The 17,922-nt window shown below is 39.0% G+C and overlaps 1 protein-coding gene across 30 annotated transcripts in view; it reads right to left on the minus strand.

Annotated features, from left to right (window-relative positions):
- RALGAPA2 (Ral GTPase activating protein catalytic subunit alpha 2) overlaps window positions 1–17,922 on the minus strand; it is a 346,879-nt gene that overhangs the window by 211,724 nt on the left and 117,233 nt on the right. For 17 of the 30 annotated variants that reach the window (XR_013535137.1, XM_078371499.1, XM_078371486.1 and 14 more), the window contains 3 exons: window positions 13,610–13,847; window positions 10,092–10,256; window positions 7,392–7,532 (listed from right to left, as the gene is read on the minus strand). Coding sequence is in view for 28 of the 30 variants with exons in the window: in XM_078371499.1 (XP_078227625.1) it covers window positions 7,392–7,532; window positions 10,092–10,256; window positions 13,610–13,847 (544 nt within the window). In the remaining 2 variants the exon portion in view is untranslated. The remainder of the gene's footprint in view (window positions 1–7,391; window positions 7,533–10,091; window positions 10,257–13,609; window positions 13,848–17,922) is intronic. The other 13 variants (XR_013535138.1, XM_078371500.1, XM_078371501.1 and 10 more) reach the window with 1 other exon arrangement.

The raw sequence follows: 17,922 nt of genomic DNA on the forward strand, positions 1-17,922 counted from the left end.
GTTTGCCATGTTGCCTAGGTCTCAAGCGGTCCGCCCACCTTGGCCTTCCAAAGTGCTGGGATTACAGGCATGGGCCATGGTGCCGGCCCATGGCCTAACTTTAGATGCTGGTAGGAAACTGACTTTGGTGTACAAGCCAAGATAGGCCAAGCTAGAAAGAAAAGGCAGATACGTCAAAGCCTCATGTTTCCCAGGCTGTCTTTACCTTCTTCTTCTTTTGAACAGCCAAGAACTGTTTATTTTTCTACAGAGAAACACAAAGCATGTGTGCACATTTTTAATCTACCTATACATCCCAAAGTGTAGACTACATCCTTCTCACAGATCGATTTCTAGTCTCTTCAGCCTTCAGCAACAGAAGCCAAATAACACCATAGGACCAGCCCTTCCGGCTGTCTTCTCTCATTGTTTATTCTAATTATCCAAGATGTTGAAATCTTCTGGAAAGAGTTTATATTTATAAATGAATCTACTTGTTAATCCAGTATCAGTAGAGGGAGCCCAAGAGCTTCCTAACTTTCTAAAATATAATTGGCAAATGCCATTTTTTATGGATAGTGGAAGAGTTGGTTTTATTCTCTGGAGCCTGATGCCAAAAACTGATAGATGTTGATTTCTGGCCTATGAGCAGGAGCAAATAAGAGCTGAGCCAACACTGGCAGCATCTTTCTAAAGATAAAGAACATCGCCATCTGGTGGGATACAATATAGCCACAGCACCATTGCTTCCAAATTAGAGTGTCCCCACTGGTACTCAACACAGCAGACAGACGAAGAGCCTGCCACCACCAGCTGGTCTGCCTTACTAACAGGCTGGCCTAATGCAGCTTTCAAGGCTTTGTTTTTATAAAACTGTCAGGAGGGACTTATCAGATGGAGAAAATCCAAGCCTTTAGGAATAGTGGTCAGTGGCAGGGTGTTGAGTGGGAAGGAAGGGGAGAGTTACAACGCTTAAGTGTGCTGTTGTGTTTTAGGTACCCTGAGCTACTCCTGTAGTTGACTATCAATTGAGATGGTATGGAAAGAGAATTTTCAATTCTCTTTATCCTACAATTTAAACCCAAATTCCTGATTTGTAAGGGTACATTTCTTGGCATTCTCATCCTTTATGTTAAATACATGTTTTGTTGAAATGAATACATGAATGACAGAAACATTTTCTTTATACTATTTTTCCTTTTTATATAGTTCTTGGGCTCCCTCTGCTGGCGTTTTATTTAAGAAAGAGCAATTTATGTTAAAGCTGCTCTCATTCTATGGGGTTAGCTGTAGCAGTTCTTTCATAACAAATGAAAATCATTTTAATAGTGATATGCAAAGATCAAAAATCAAGATTATCTGATATTTAAAATAGAGAAAGAATTATATCAGTTACATTCAAATTACACAATAAATGCAAGATCTTCTATTTTGAATGTCACACAATTTCTGTTTAAATTACTTCAAAGAGCTAAATTCTATCTTAGATTCAAATAACGTACTCTCTGTAAAGCCCAGCTAGTCCCAATTGCCCAGATTTTAAAAGCACTAACTTCCTCGTCTCTTGACAATGTAAGTTTCACAATATCATTTCTAAACCATTACTTTCTTTTTTTTTAATTATCACACAGTCTTTTTTTTTGAAAGAAAGAAAAAAAAAGAGTGAAGGAGAGGAAGAAAGGGGAAGAAAAAGAGGGAGAGAGAACAGGAATATTGCTTTATTCTAAAAATGGGTATTAATAATGGCGGATCAGTATTTTGTGTATTTAAGGTGGAGAATGTATATTTTGTGTATTTAAAATGGAGAGTTCTTTAAATATTTATTGAGTTTACTTGTTCCAAATATGAATTCAAGTCCTGGATATCCTTATTAATTTTCTGCCTTGTTGAGTCTAAATCTCTTTCTGAGTCTTATGTATCTGGGTGTTAGGATCATTAGCTCTTCTTGTTGCATTGATCCTTTTACCACTATATCTTTGTTGCTTTGAAATCTATTTTATCAGATGTGAGAATTGCAACTCCTGCTTTTTATTTATTTATTTATTTATTTTTGCTCTCCATTTGGTTGGTAAATCTTTCTCCATCCCTTTGTTTTAAGTCTTTGTGTATCTTTGGATGTGAAATGGGTCTGGATGTAGCATATATCATTAGGGTTTTGGCTGTATCGTTTGATTGGGGTATTTAGTCGATTTAAATTTAGGATTACTGCCATTTGATGTTAACTGGCTATTTTATCCATTCATTGATGTAAATTCTTCTTTATGTTGATGCTCTTTACTTTTTGGTATATTTTTAGAAAGGCTAATACTAGTTGTTCCTTTCTATGTATAATGCTTCTTTCAGAAGCTCTTGTAAAGCCGGCCTGGTGGTAAAATCTCTGAGTACTTGCTTGTTCATAAAAGATGTTATTTTTCCTTCAATTGTGAAGCTTAGTTTGGCAGGATATGAAATTCTGGGCTGAAAGTTCTGTTCTTTAAGGATGTTGAATATCGGCCCCCACTCTCTTCTGGCTTGTAGGGTTTCTGCTGTAAGTCTGATAGGCTTCCCTTTGTGGGTAACCTGAGCTTTTTCTCTGGCTGCCCTTAGTATTTTCTCCTTCGTTTCAACCCTGGTGAATCTAACGATTATGTGCTTGGGGTTGCTCTTCTTGAGGAACATCTTTGTGGTGTTCTCTGTATTACCTGGGGTTGAATATTGTGCTGCTTTGCTAGATTCAGAAAGTTTTCCTGAATAATATCCTGAAGAGTATTTTCCAGCTTGGATTCATTCTCTTCGTCGTATTCAGGTACACCTATCAAACGTAAATTAGGTCTTTTCTCATAGTCCCATATTTCTTGGAGACTTTGCTCATTCCTTTTTATCCTTTTTTCTCTATTCTTGTCTTCTTGTTTTATTTCATTAAGTAGGTCTTCGACCTCTGATATCCTTTCTTCTGCTTGATCAATTCAGCTATTCAAACTTGTGCATATTTTGCTAAGTTTTTGTGTTGTGTTTTTCAACTCTGTTAGTTCATTTATATTCCTCTCTATATTGTCTATTCTTGTTAGCATTTCATCAAACCTTTTTTCAAAGTTCTTACTTTCTTTACATTGGGTTAGAACAAGTTCTTTTAACTCCTAGAAGTTTCTTATCATCCACCTTCTGAAGCCTACTTCTGATAATGGCACACAGTCCTTTTCCATCAGGGCTTGTTCCGTTGGTGATGAGGAACTGTAATCCCCTGTAGAGGGAGAGGGGTTCTGATTTTGGGTATTCTCAGCCTTTTTAGGCTGGTTTCTTCCCTTTGTTATAAATTTATCCATCTGTCGTCTTTACAATTACCGCCTTTCTAGTTGGGTTTCTGAGTGGACGCCCAGTTTATTGATTCCCAGCGCTGGAATCCGAACAACCCACTGCGCCGGCCAAAACAGCAGCGATAAGACTGATGGTGCTCTTATGCCCGGGAATCTCCTCCCGTTTACTCTGCACGAGGAGCTGCCGCGACGAGGCACCAGCAAAACCGCTGCGCCAGCCAGTCACGCTGGCGACCCGTGGGGCCCCTCCACTGGGAATCTTCTGGTCCGTAAGCAACGAAAATTTGTCTGAAAGTGTGGCGTCCTCTTGTTCTCTGCGCTTTCACTGAGAGCTACAATCCCGAACTGTTAGTGATCAGCCATCTTGGATCTCTCTCCCTATCATTACTTTTTAAAGCTCCGTTCAAAACACTTCAAAATGATCTAATTTCATTTCTTCCCATTAAGAAAATGCAGTGTGATCAAATTAAGTGTATAAGCTTTTCAGTAACTTCTATATTTTTCCAGATCTCTATTTTTCACAGCAATTTCACTCACTTTTTAAGGCTTCCTTAATCAGTCTTCCATTTACTAAATGGAGTGAGGCTCATTCTTCAATAACCAAATTTCTGAGTTTAATTTCTCCCTTTTACAATGTTGCATAAGCAAAATAAATAGCATAATTTCCTAATTTTTAAAACACCCTGCATGATACCAGTCTGATCCTATAAAAAGCATAGGAAATGCGTATCAACTCAGTATCTTGAGGTTTCCCACAAGATCAAATTTCCCAAAGGTAAATCAGACCAGGTCCTGACATAAAAGCACTTCCTGGAAGTATGTAAACCAGATGCAGATGCAGTGAGGCAAGGTTTGCCATACCGTTCCAATATGTCTTTTTAGCATAAGGGGAGATTGTTGATCCTCTCATTACTACTATTACAATATTCCTAAAAGAAAAATAAAATCTGCCACCTGTGTGGCCTGTTAAGTGCTACAGACTGAAAAATGTCCCAACCTAAAAAGCAGTTAAAATTGTAGAAGAGGCACTCACAGCACTTTGGGAGGCTGAGGCGGGCAGATCACCATGTCAGGAGTTCAAGACCAGCCTGGCCAACATGGTGAAACCCGGTCTCTACTAAAAACACAAAAAATCAGCTGGACATGGTCGCATGTACCTGTAACCCCAGCTACTTGGGAGGCTGAAGCAGAAGAAATGCTTGAACTGGGACCGGAAAGGTGGAGGTTGCAGAGAGCCAAGATCACACCACTGCACTCCAGCCTGGGCTACAGAGTGAGACTCCGTCTCAAAAACAAAAAAGAGTATAGAACAGCTGGAAAGAACTGTTCTCACGAAGGAAAAAAAAAGGAAATCACAAAAACTGTCGGTCCTACCTCCCCAACTGTGTTTATGTAGCTATTCATATTAATGGAAACAGGTGGTTGTGACTCCAAAACACAACATCACTTCTTCCTCCCAGAATACAAACAACCTGCCCAAAATTCTGCTGCTGCTGCCAAACACAATCCCAAAAAGATCGGAAAAATATACAATCGTGGCTAAAAGTAAGTAATTCTCTATTGCTTATATTATTAAAACAATTTTGTTGGGTTGACTAGTTACATAGATAAATAAAGACAAAAAAAAATGTTAACTTAAATGTAAACAAAATTAGCAATCAATCACTGACAGGGTAGGAACTTGTGGCCAGAAAGCAAATTTAAGTGTCCTATTATCTAGCAGTAGGTTAGCAGGATATGCCTACACATTAGGGTTTAAACTGGAGACAAATTCAATACTTTAATGTACCAACCAGTAGAGAATATACAATTTGCCCTTGGGTCAGTCTCTTGACAGGACAGTCACAAAGGACAAAGGCATCAATTTAATCAGTAAAGAACCAATGCCATCAGGCTAAGAAGCTCACCATCATAGTAGTCAGATAAAACAGAGAATGGCAGGTTGTTCCCAAAGCCACTATACCCTGAAGTCTTTTCACCCCTTGTGCTACAAAATCAAGAACAAAGATAGCAAAGGCAGGTAACTACAGACCAAGCCCAGGACACTTGATTCCACTCTAACATAGGATTTCTCAGCCTCAGCACTGTGGGTATTCTGGGCCAGACAATTCTCTGTTTGGGAGCTGTTCTGTGCATTGCAGGCTACTCAGCAGCATCAATAGTTGACTTCTACCCACTAGCTGCCAGTAGCACGGTCCCACTTGTGACAATTAAAAGTGTCTCCGGGCATTGTTGAAATTGTTGCCAGTTGAGAGCCACTTCTCCAAATCATATTTAACTTCAGTTGGAACTGTAGTATATGTATACACAGGAACCAAGAGTCTTAGTAAAATAAAATGTTATACTGCATGAGAACAAAAGCTTCCAAAATTAAATTACTAACAGGAAGAGATTTCTTGTGGGAACATGTTTTGGACAAACCTGTAAAAAACTTAAGAGAAACCGAATATGAAAAAAAATGGATTGTGACATAAGAAAACTTTTCATCACAAAAAAAATTCTTTTGGGGTATATATCAGCCAAACAGCAGGTAAAATCATTTTAAATACTTTATTAATCATCTCTAAATAGCTTTTTTGAAAACCAAATAATCGGGCAGTTAAAACTCAACACTAATTTAACTGACTAGTGACAATTTTCCTATGTACCATTCTTACTGTTTTTTTTTACCTTCAATAGTTACTGGAGAAAAAGAGTTTTCTAAAAAACATTATAGTCCTCACTCTTGGTAAAACTAACTTCTTCCCTTAAATTCTATAAAGTAATATGGTATTTTACATAGCCAGCAGAGGACTTAAGCTTTAATTTTGCTTTGTTAAAACACAGTATAACATAATTTAGTAGCACTAAATTATGTTTAATTAAACAATTTGGTGGCACACGCCTGTAGTCCCAACTACTCAGAGGCTGAGGCAGGAGACTTGCTTGAACCCAGGAGGCATAGGTTGCAGTGAGCCAAGATTGGGCCACTGTACTCCAGCCTGGGCAACAAAGCAAGACTCTGTCTCAAAAAAACAAATTTCTGAAACTAAAAAAGATCATAAAAATGATCTTTCTCTCTCTCTTTTTTTTTGAGACAGAGTTTCACGTTTATTACCCAGGCTGGAGTGCAATGGCGTGATCTTGGCTCACCGCAACCTCCGCCTCCTGGGTTCAGGCAATTCTCCTGCCTCAGCCTCCTGAGTAGCTGGGATTACAGGCATGCGCCACCATGCCCAGCTGATTTTTTGTATTTTTAGTAGAGACGGGGTTTCACCATGTTGACTAGGATGGTCTCGATCTCTTGACCTCGTGATCCACCCGTCTCGGCCTCCCAAAGTGCTGGGATTACAGGCGTGAGCTACCGCGCCCGGCCCCAATCTTTCTCTTTTTAGGAAGAAGATCCAGTTCATCCTAGAATCACCACAAAATAAGTAGACATAGACCTAATTGTTCACTATAGAGCAAGGTAAATCCTGTTGAAGTAGCTAGGCTAAAAATGACTCTTGGTGCTATGATGTCTTAAATAAAATGTACTCTGTGTCAATCACACATGGCTAAATTCAATTTTAACTGGCCGAAGTACAGAAATGACATTTCTTTGTTTTGAAAATTATTGCTTTTTTGCACTGGTCCTTTTTCACTCAAATTTCAATAGTCAGTATGAATCTACATAACTGATCATTACTTCACATATATGATTTATTAACTCCAAATAGATCCTGCCTACATAATTTTTCTAGTTTATTCATTTTTTTTTTTGAAGACACAGCAAGCATTCTAATACTGACATGTTCAAAACGTTTATGAAAATTCCCTTACTTTCCATGGGCACTCTATAAAGACACACTAAGGCAGGCATCACATTACCCCCTTTTAAAAAGCTATGGACTTAAAATCCTTCTATCCTCCTTAATTGTTATTGCAAAGACCAAAGTCACAGAAATTTTTCTTGACTATCTAATTGCCACTAAGCGTCTAACTACACAAAGACAATTACTAGTATTCACTGCAATTTAACACTAGTGTGATGGTCAGGCACAGGTGTGATGTGAGCATATTAACAAAGGAAGCGAGGCCCAGAGGCAAGCGGGAGAAGCCTGGGAACAGTGATGGACACACGAGACAGCATTACAGTACCTGACAGCCTGTGAGAGCAAGAAGAGTAAGAGAGACCAGGTAAGAGAGCGCTCACGGTGTGAAGGAGGAGCGGGACGCTTTTAGTGGCAGGCAAAGCCTCAGAAAGGTGGACACAGTTGCTGATAGACTGGCTTCGCTTAGCTTCCAGGAGAGATAAAGTAATAATTATGTCAGAAGAACAATAGGACCTTTCACTTTATTATTATTACTTTTCTGGGCTCTCTCTAAACATTTAAAGGAAGTCATTTTTAAACTTTAAAGGAAGTCAGTACAAAGTATAGTATTTAATTGTAGTCTCTAAATACAGCCAACTTTCAGTCAGTCCTCCTCATGACATAGAAGAATGGGCAATCCACAAATAATTTTCTTTTGAAATGCTTTATATGTTTAGCCTTTCCTTCTTTCTGCTGTGAATCAGATTCACATTCGGGTTATTTGATTTGACAGACATTATAGTCAGTTTTCCTTTCCTCAAGGACATGTACAAAAAGAACATGGTGAAAGAGGGAATATCTGGCCTTCTTTCAGAAGCTGGTTTCCTGAGAGCTGACTGTATTCAAAAGCAAATCGTTTAGTAAATTAAATATCTGAAAAGCTCAAGAACACATACAAGTCAAGTTAAACATTAAAAGATTTGGTATTTGAGAAAAAGGTAAAATCTCGATGAAACCCATTCTTTTATGTCACATTTTATGCTTATGAAATCCATACATCTTTAATGTCAACTTTATGGTATTCTTATGTGTTCTATATACTGTTAGTCAAATAAACATTGGGGAAATTGAATGGACACAGGAGGAAAACATGCTTCATATATGTAAAACCACAATCAGCAAAATCAGTTTTATCCTAAAATAAAAATATAAAGATTTACTTGCCATTTTACTATTTTTATGTGACTTCAGTTAACATTAATGAAATGGACACAAATGATAGTGACACATTTGCAAAAACTGAAACAAACTTTTTATCCTACTGTCCTTTCCCCTACCCTTTGCCTATAAGAATTCCCAGTAGGCTGGGTGTGGTGGCTCACGCCTATAATCCCAGCACTTTGGGAGGCGAAGGCGGGCAAATCACCTGAGGTCAGGAGTTAAGACCAGACTGACCAACATAGTGAAACACCATTTCTCCTAAAAATAAAAAATTAGCTGCGCATGGTGGTGCACACCTGTAATCCCAGCTACTTGGAAAGCTTAAGTGGGAGAATCACTTGAACCTGGGAGGCGGAGGTTGCAATGAGCCAAGATCTCACCACTGCACTTCAGCCTAGGTAATAGAGCGAGACTCTATCTCAAAAAAGAAAAAAAAAGAATCCAATGATAGAAAGGCTGGGCATGGTGGCTCACTCCTGTAATCCCAGTACTTTGAGAAGCAGAGGCAGGCAGATCACCTGAGGTAAGAAGTTTGAGACCAGCCTGGCCAATATGGTCTCAACATGGCCCATCTCTACTGAAAAAAAAAAAAAAAAAAAAAATTAGCCTGGCGTAGTAGTGCACACCTGTAGTCTCAGCTACCTGGGAGGCTGAGGCAGGAGAATCGCTTGAATCTGGGAAGCAGAGGTTGCAGTGAGCTGAGATTGTACCACTGCACTTGAGCCTGGGGGATGGCACAAGACTCCAACTCAAAAAAAAAAAAAAAGACTCTAATGATAGAAGAAAATTGTTTTTAGGAATTGGAATGAGAAACGAAATCAGTGAATGAACATCCTCAACAGTTGCCTGTTAATCAGGAATTGGGTCTCTCCTCAGGGGAGAGAGTGACAGAAGAAAGGAGAAGCAGAATAGGCCATGCCTGCAAATAAGGTGATAATTTCCAGCAAATACTACAGCAGAAAAGGATGAGAGTTACAGTTAAGGTGGAATATATTTTCATAAAAACTCCAACAGGATTCTAAACCATCTGTATTAAGCTTTTACTAAGCACTATAGAATAGGTTGAGCTTTAATGAATCTTTGTTTTATGGCCAGAGGATCTTGTGACTTTCTTAAGTCAACATGCTAAATAGCAATTAAAATTGTCTTAAACCTAAGTTACAGGTTCGAAGTCACTGGAAGGAGGTGGCTTTATTTGTTCTTATTAAATGCTGTATACAAGCTTCTTTTTCGAGAGTTCACTTTTTGTTTTAAGAGTAAAATGTAGCAAAGTTGTCCAATTAACTGGGGTTGTTGGTCAAGTTCTTGTAAATTGAAATAGGCTACATGAAATAGGCTAAATGTTATACCATATAATATCCACAGGCATGAAAAGACTCGATTTTCCAAAGGAGCAAAATATGAAATGTCTATCCAGTCCTGAAAACTAAAGTGTACGATTTTCCTATTCTTTGCTCAAACAGGTTGCCACACTCTAAAGATCAATATTGTTTAATATTAACAATAATGCAACAACTGGTGTGTTTAATAACAATCTGTTTTCTTCAAGGTTCAAACAAAAACTCCATTTTCTCCATTTTGCACAAATATCTCACTCAATATTAACATCAGAAGTTCTTTTTCACAGTGGAAAATTTAGAAATAAATAACTGAAAACTGCAATTTGAAAAGTAACTAGAGCTGAAAGCTAAAAAGATATAGACACATTTCATTTAATACAAGGTCTAATATTTAAATTTTGAGTAGAATTTTAACACACTTTATGCCTATAAATTCATTTTAGATAACAACTAGATTTTTGAGAAGCATTTAAATAAATGCATACCAGTTGCTTTTTGGCGAACAATATTTCTCGCCTTCTCCACTCCCGGTGCTCCAGACGTGGTGGCACTCCTAAATCGCATAGGCTCGGTCACATCTGGGTGGCTCCGCCAGCTGAGAGAAAAGGATCTCCCCACAGTGGTTCCTTTCTGAGGATCTAGAACACAGCCTGATAAAGGATAAGAAAAATAATCTAATGGCTGAATTCATTATTATTCATTTCATAGCTTGTGTTGCTCAGCAAATGGCATATATACAACTATATATAATCAGTAGGTTTCTTTGTCACAAACTAAGTGCCACTTCTTTACACTGCAATTTAGGAAGTTATTCATATGTCACTAATCTAAGAATTCTTGTTGCCAAAATATTTTCAAGAATCTAAAATAGTCTTATGAATATTATATCTTCATGGTACTGACTCCAATATACAAAAGAAATATTAATAAACCTTTCTCAATACAAGAAAAATATATGAAGTTATACCACTGTTCCCAGGACACTCCAAAAACCACAACTTATAAACCAAAAACTCAGAGATCCTGATGTTAGAATAGTACTGCATCCTGTAGGCACCAACCCCTCCACAAATCCCCAGAGCAGTCCCTGCCTAAAACTCCAATATGGATTCAGTCAAATGGGCAGGATAATGAAAATCTCGAAACAATACAATATCCTATTTTAGCAAAGGTCCAAAACAATAAAACATTATAGTGTGAAATTCAACTTTTCTTTTTTCTCATATTGTTCTGGTTTAATTATCTCAATGAGAGGTTACAGATCCAAAACAAATAGAGGAGGAAAGAGAATGAGAGACATAGAGATTTCTGCACAGGGATGATGTGGCCAGTGACTGCCACCTGTGGCATGTTTCCCACACCCAGTTTCCTCTGCCTGTGCTTTTTGTTTCTAGTAGTCTAGCTCTTAGAAGGTAAGCACTTCTATAATAAATATTTAAATCCTTTTTAGAACAATATAAATCAGAAATATTAGTTGCTGTCATTAATTAAATAATTGGTTCAGTACATTTCGAAAACAGTGTTTTCGAAGTTGTTTGCCTTCCTAACACAAGTGTATTCTTCAGATGAATCTGTGGGTAGGAAGAGAATATTGCAGAATGGCGCACGCGTGTGTCTGTGTATGTGTGTGTGTCGAGAATATTGCAGAATGGCAGGTAGGGGTGTGTGTGTGTGTGTGTGTGTGTGTGTGTGTCTACACATGTGCTTGTGCATAGATTACAAAAACTGAAGGTAGATCCTTATCTCCTATTACAGCTCTCCTCCTCCAGCCTGAAAGGCACACCCTTAGCTAGGCAGGTTCTCTTCTCGGCTGAGAACCACTGTCTTAGGTAACCAAATACCTAGTTGGAAGTGTCTGGATCCTCTCAAGCCCTGGGTTTACACAGAGGTCCTCAGAGGTGTTAGAGAGGACTAAATGGAGGCCAAGGGCCCAGGCTCTTGGCTCCCTGCCCTTTCTTCAATCCCAAATCTCCATTCTAATATATTTCTTTATAAATGGGTTCTGTATAACTTCAACTGGGGAGAAAAAAAAGGTCTGGTAAAAATGTTAGAAAATGATTGCATTAAGACAATCTAAATCCACATTGGGATTAAACTGTTCAACTGAATTGCCATATACTTCAACTACTTTATTTTGTCTTCTAACTAACTTGCTTTTATTAATTAGTGCTTTGGCAAGCCATTCTCAGAATTCAACGAAGATATTATAAGAATCTGTCATATTTATTACACATGTATATGGTTTACTAACCAGTGTACCTGGTTCACACCTCCCCGTAACCACCTCCTCTGTTATCCTCTCCCATACTGATGTTAGGCTTCATCACGTGACTTACTTTGGTAGCAAAACTGAACAAGCGGAGACTTGAAATGCCCTTGAAAATTTGAGCTTACCCTCTTGCTGCTCCTGAAACTCTAAGCTACTCAGTAAACAAGGCTGAGCTAGCCTCTGGCTGCTGTAACATGTAACCCAGTCACACCTCACTGCCCCTGCTGACAGCCAGGCAACCCCTAAAAATAGAGCTGCCTGGCTATTTCACAGCCTCACTGACTGCAAACACAGAAGCAAAGACTAGCAGAAGAACTGACCTGCTGAGTCCCACCCAAATCGCCAACTCATCAAATCAAGATAAATAAGTGGTTATTTTAAGCCACTAAGTTTTGGGAGATTTGTCACATGGCAAAGTCACACTGATATAATCTATAATAAGGCTGGCATTCCTAAAGGGTAGTCTATGCAATAAGCAATGTGTATTCTTTATGAGGCTTTGAAAGAAAACTTCCTCCCAAGTCTTAGGAGGACCTAATAAAATCTATGCAACACCTAGGTGAGTGAATTGTTTTACCCTATGTGCTCTGTGATTCTCTATTTGATGTAACCCTGCAAAGACCAAAATCAAATCCAGTGTTTGACTATTGCACCTCCCCAGCAAGCCCATGAGGCTCTATGGCATGCATTTTGCATCTTAACCATACTGGCAGCTCTCTGCAACCCCACTCATTTTGACTCTATTTTGTATTTGGTTTACTGTACTATATGCCTTTCTATGAGCTGCCTCAGATCTTTACAGAGTAAGGTGGAGTACCAGTGAATTAATCCAAGGACCATGCCACTTCCTTAAGAATAGCAATTAAGACAAGGGGATGCCAAATTGTCATTCCTAACAGAAACTACCACTGACATTTTCTACCTTGAAAACATCAGTTTCATTTGAGGTTCTCGGTCCCAAAACAACTTTTACCCAGAAATACAAAGCCAAAATAGCTCCTATGTGAAGCATTCAGAATTTCTCCACATTTCCTAGAGCGGCTGGAGAATGCATCTTAACAGCCTTACATCGTGAGTTGTACTTATCCAGCTCTGATTTCTGGCTTTACTACTTCTTAACCATGTGGACCTGGGTGAGTCAATCACTGTAAAGCAACCTTGTCCAAAACCCGTGACCCATGGACCAAATGCAGCCCAGAGTGGCTTGGAATGCAGCCCAACACAAATTTGTAAACTTTCTTAAAACAATCTGAGATTTTTTTTGCAATTTTTTTTTTTGTTTTAGCTCATCAGCTATTGTTAGTTTTAGTGTAGTTCATGTGTGGCCCAAGACAATTCTTCCAATGTGGCCCGGAGAAGCCAAAGGATTGGATGTCCCTGCAAAGTCTCTGTACTTCAGTTGCTCTGTCTGTGATATGGGGATAATACAAGCACCTACAGTTCTCTAGGTTATTATGACGGGAAAGGGAGATGATATGTACAATGTAATAGCCCTTATTACTGTTAACTATCACTACTATTACTAGTACTCATCTTCCTTCTTGCATAGCCTCCTCAGAAATTCACTACCTCATTAAGGGAACAGAATATTAGACACAAATTAATGCACTATAAGAAGACACCATGTAGCTGGTTCTTCATGATAAAATTTCAGGCATAAATTGCTGAGTCATACAAATACACATTCGTCCCCAGTCCTAGACATATGGTGTTAACCTGGAAGAGTGGAAATACCTTTGCCTCGTTGCTTCTTTTCCTTTTGTTCACTTAATTTATCCAGAGGTAGGTTTGTCATCTCAACTCCATAAACGGTTCTTGCAAGCACTGCTGTCAAGGAGTCCATAATGTTGGCCCACTCGTTTATAAGCTCCTCCCATTCCGTGAGGGAGGACAGCACACCAAGAAAGTCATCCCAGAGCTCTCGAGAAATGTACACACAGAGGTTTGCTCGGATCCAAGCCACCATGAGTGTCTAAAACCAACCAACCCACAAGAGAATTCAGTCATCTTCGTTTGAAAGAAGTACACTTTTAAACAAAATGTTTTAAATTACTATTAATAATACTAATTGTAAAATTAAAAGCATTTTTTGAAGTTGTTTTTAATTTTCAAAATTCATTTGACAAACTATAATCAAGATTTAAGCTACTGAGAAGTTAGTTATCACTATGAACAAAGTTACTGATTCGATATTATTCTACGTCTGTGGCTGGCCCTGGCTATAATCAGGGAGAAGACAAAGCCCTCCGCACAGTGACAACTCTGCTTCCTGAGACTGCTCTTTTCCTACCATCCACAGTGGCTACTTCAGCCTGCCTCCTCTACAGGACAACCTCCAGCCCACCAATTCCTCCCTGCCTTTGAGCAGATGGACTCAACTGCAGACTTCACAGGAAAGAGAACCCATTCAATGAGACTCCCCTCAACCTCTGCCCATGGACTCACACTCTTGCCCACATTCGCCCAGCTCCTCCTCCACCTGTGGGCTGAACTCCAAGAGGGGCCTCTGCTCTGCTTCCCTCGTGCCCTCTTATGCTCTGGATCCCTTCCTCGGAGCCTTCATGCCTCTCTTAACTGACCCACTCCTTTATCTCCAGCCAATCCCACTTATGCAGCTCTTTCTGATTAGCATTTAAATACTCTCCAAATTCTTCCTCATCTTAAAAGAAAAAATTCCCTTGAACCCAGATTCCCCCATCTTGCTACAGCCCTTTTCCATCCCCTTTCATAGGCAAGTTTCTTGAAAGAAAGTTCTATGCCCACTCCATCTCCACTTCCCCATCCCCCAGGCAACAGACTGCTCTGGCCCTCCTCTTTCTGAGGCCACGTTACCTTCTGCCTGGGTTTCAGCTCCATTCCCATGGCTCCAGTTAACCTCTGTGTGCTACTGACTTCTGGATCTCTATGTACAGCTCAGATCTCTGTACTGGTTTCCTGATCTATCTACCTATGTACTAGACAGTGCTGCTTACACAACCCTCAGGCACCTACAGTACAGCACAAGAGTAAAAGGTATTCCATTTCTTCCATGGACATTCTCCCAGTTCCTCCACCTGCTCGCTCCTGCAACTGGCCTCTACACATACTCTTACTTCTCTCTCTTTCCTCCTGTTTGTTTCTGTAATTTCCACTCATTTCTCAGGTAAAAATTTGTATATCACTTCCTCCAAGAAGGTATCCCTGACTATCTCCTCACCACCACCACCACCTTCCAGCCTCCAGGAAGTATCCTCCAGGTCCCTGCATTTCCCCTGCATCAATTGTGCCTTTCCTTCACAGTCTATTCACTTATCAGTGTCTACCCCCAGTCTTACAGTCTACAACACTACAACTGGTCACATGGGCAGCCCTATGAGACAATTATGCTTCTATTCTGGATATTTCCTTCCCTTAAAATTGCCCCATTCCTTACCTCTGCCAAAATAGTCACCATCCTTTAAAATTCAAATCCAAATATATCTTCCCTGGAAGAAGTGCCTCTACATAGCCAAGTTCATCTCAAATGAGCCACAAATGCTTTCCTAAGCTTGTGAAAAGGAATCCTTATACCCAAAGTCTGTGTAAGTCCTATAGTATGTTGTCAAAGATAAATGCAGTTGTTAAGATGCCAGTTTTCATTTGCATCGGCCCAACCCAGATGCAAATAGGCTCCCACTCTTGTCAGGAATTCCTGTGTGTAGGTCAGTTCACTTTTTAATTTTTTCCCCCAAATTATATACAGACTTTTTAATAGAATTTTTTCTTTAACATAGACACAGGAAAACTTTGATAAACAGAAATCGGTCTATAAAATCAGGCAGGCCTGTTCTGACCACTTTGAAAATCTTATTTAAAGTGGTCCTTCTGTAATACACCTGTTATCTATGTTTCAATTTGTGTTTACTACTTTTTTAAAAAATAAAAATGTTAAAGTAGGACTCAAGTAGTTAATTATATCAAAAACAAGATATTAACCACATATTTAAAATCTGATTCTAACATGTATGAATTTTATAAAATTAAAAATATGAAAGAAAATAATTTTATTAATCTTTATTAAATATTTTTACTATAACTAAAATGTCATCTTCTATTAATTTTTACACCCCTGCTTTCAAGATGAATTTGAGGCCATTGCCATAAAGTACATATATACAATAAAATTAATAAGTATTAGATCAAACTATAATCTGAGCTGAGTAAGAGGAGAAAGTAGAGACTGATAATGCTATTAGGACTCAGACTCGCAGTTGGATATAGTGTTAGCTCCGTGGACAAAAGCAGATGCCTTGCTGTAATGAGATGCTCTATACTGGGGATCTTGTGATGGCTTCACTCCATTGACTAATTATAAAACAAGGACAGAACGACTGCTTGCAGCTTGTAACTCAACTTAGCAAATATTACAAACATGTATGCAGGCCTGTTGAATTATCATCATAATTCACAACTGACAACACTTGCACAGAACAAAATGGTAAAATGATAAAATATAGTTGGGTGGTGAGTGGTGGCACCTGTAGACATGAAGGCAGGGTATCCTTTTAATCAATTACCATTTTCTAAAAGGAAGAGGAAAACAAACAGACTGGACTCTTCTTTCTATACTACCCTGGTTTGTGACCTAGGAAAGTCACTTAGCCTTTCTGTAGTCACATTTCCCATTTAAAGTAAGAGTTCCATAAGAGCTTTTCCAAGGTTTCTTCAGCACTGAAATTCATGTTTTATCAGATACATCTTGGCATGTGAGACATACTTTAAAAACACCTTGACTCATAAATCACTCCTTTTCTTATGAACATTTGCTAACCAACCACTTCCTACTGCACTCTACCAACACATTAAGGGGACTGCATAACTTTAAAGTCATGGCTAATATTACAAATAGCAGGGCCATAGTTTCCTGATATACCACTGGAGCTTCAAGCATAAGGTCATATTTAGCACTGATAATAAATTAAAACACCACTCAGGGCAACCATCATCATTTGGTAAATAGTTAAAACTAAGTCAAATTCAATCATCACTTAAAGAAAATTTGTTGACCCAGATTATCTACTAAGAGAGGAAAAAAACAAAAACAAACACAAACAAATACTAGAAGAATAACTAGAAAAAGATAAAAAGGGTAATAAAAACTTAAAATGTCCTGTCCCTTTTCACAGTCTCCTGGTTATAAGTTTTTCAAAAAAATCAAGTGTCTGGCCATTTTAGACAGTCCACATGACCAAATGAATACTAATTAGACAGCATGTTTTAACTGCATTATGGGACCAAGGACGATGCCCAAGAGACAGCCTGCCTGGTAAGTCCAGACCTTTACTATTCTCGCCTCTTCCATCTCACATGAGAACGTGGGAGGTCAACAGATGATCACAAATCCCACTGGACCGACTCTGATTCTCATAACAACCCTGCAGGTAGAAAGAAGTCCTTTCCTGATTGTGACAGATTAGGGAAGACACTCAGAAAGTTGAAGTCATGTGCTCAAGGCCACATAGCCAGGGAGTAGTAGAGCTGAGATGAGAAGCACAATCTGCCTAATGCCAAAAAGCTCATCCTCTCTTCACTGTTTTTCATGGTAGGTTTTTTGTTTGTTTGTTTGTTTTTTGTTTTTGAGACAGGGTCTCACTCTTTTGACCAGGCTGCAGTACAGCGTTGCAGTCATAGCTCACTTTTAGCCTCAACCTCCCAGGTTCAAGCAATTTTCCCACCTCAGCTCCCAAGTAACTGAAACTTCAGGTGTATGCCACTATAGCCAGCTAATTTTTAAAAAAATTTTTGTAGAGATAGGGTCTTACTCTACTGCCCAGGCTGGTTTTGAACTCCTGGGCTCAAGCAATCCTCCTGCCTCAGCCTCCCAAAGTGCTGATATTACAGGTGTGAGCCACCAGGCCAAGCCTTATGGTTAGTTCTTAATTTAAGCATCATTCTTGATCTACCCAACCACTTCCAAAATAACAACATCAAAATCAGTAGTAATCATGAACTCAAAACTAAGCTTCAAGTAATATCTGATAAGGTTTTCTCCATTCATGAGGGGAGTTTTTTTCCCTCCCCAAAGACTA

Source organism: Callithrix jacchus, chromosome 5, assembly GCF_049354715.1.
Source record: "Callithrix jacchus isolate 240 chromosome 5, calJac240_pri, whole genome shotgun sequence".
NCBI lineage: Eukaryota > Metazoa > Chordata > Mammalia > Primates > Cebidae > Callithrix > Callithrix jacchus.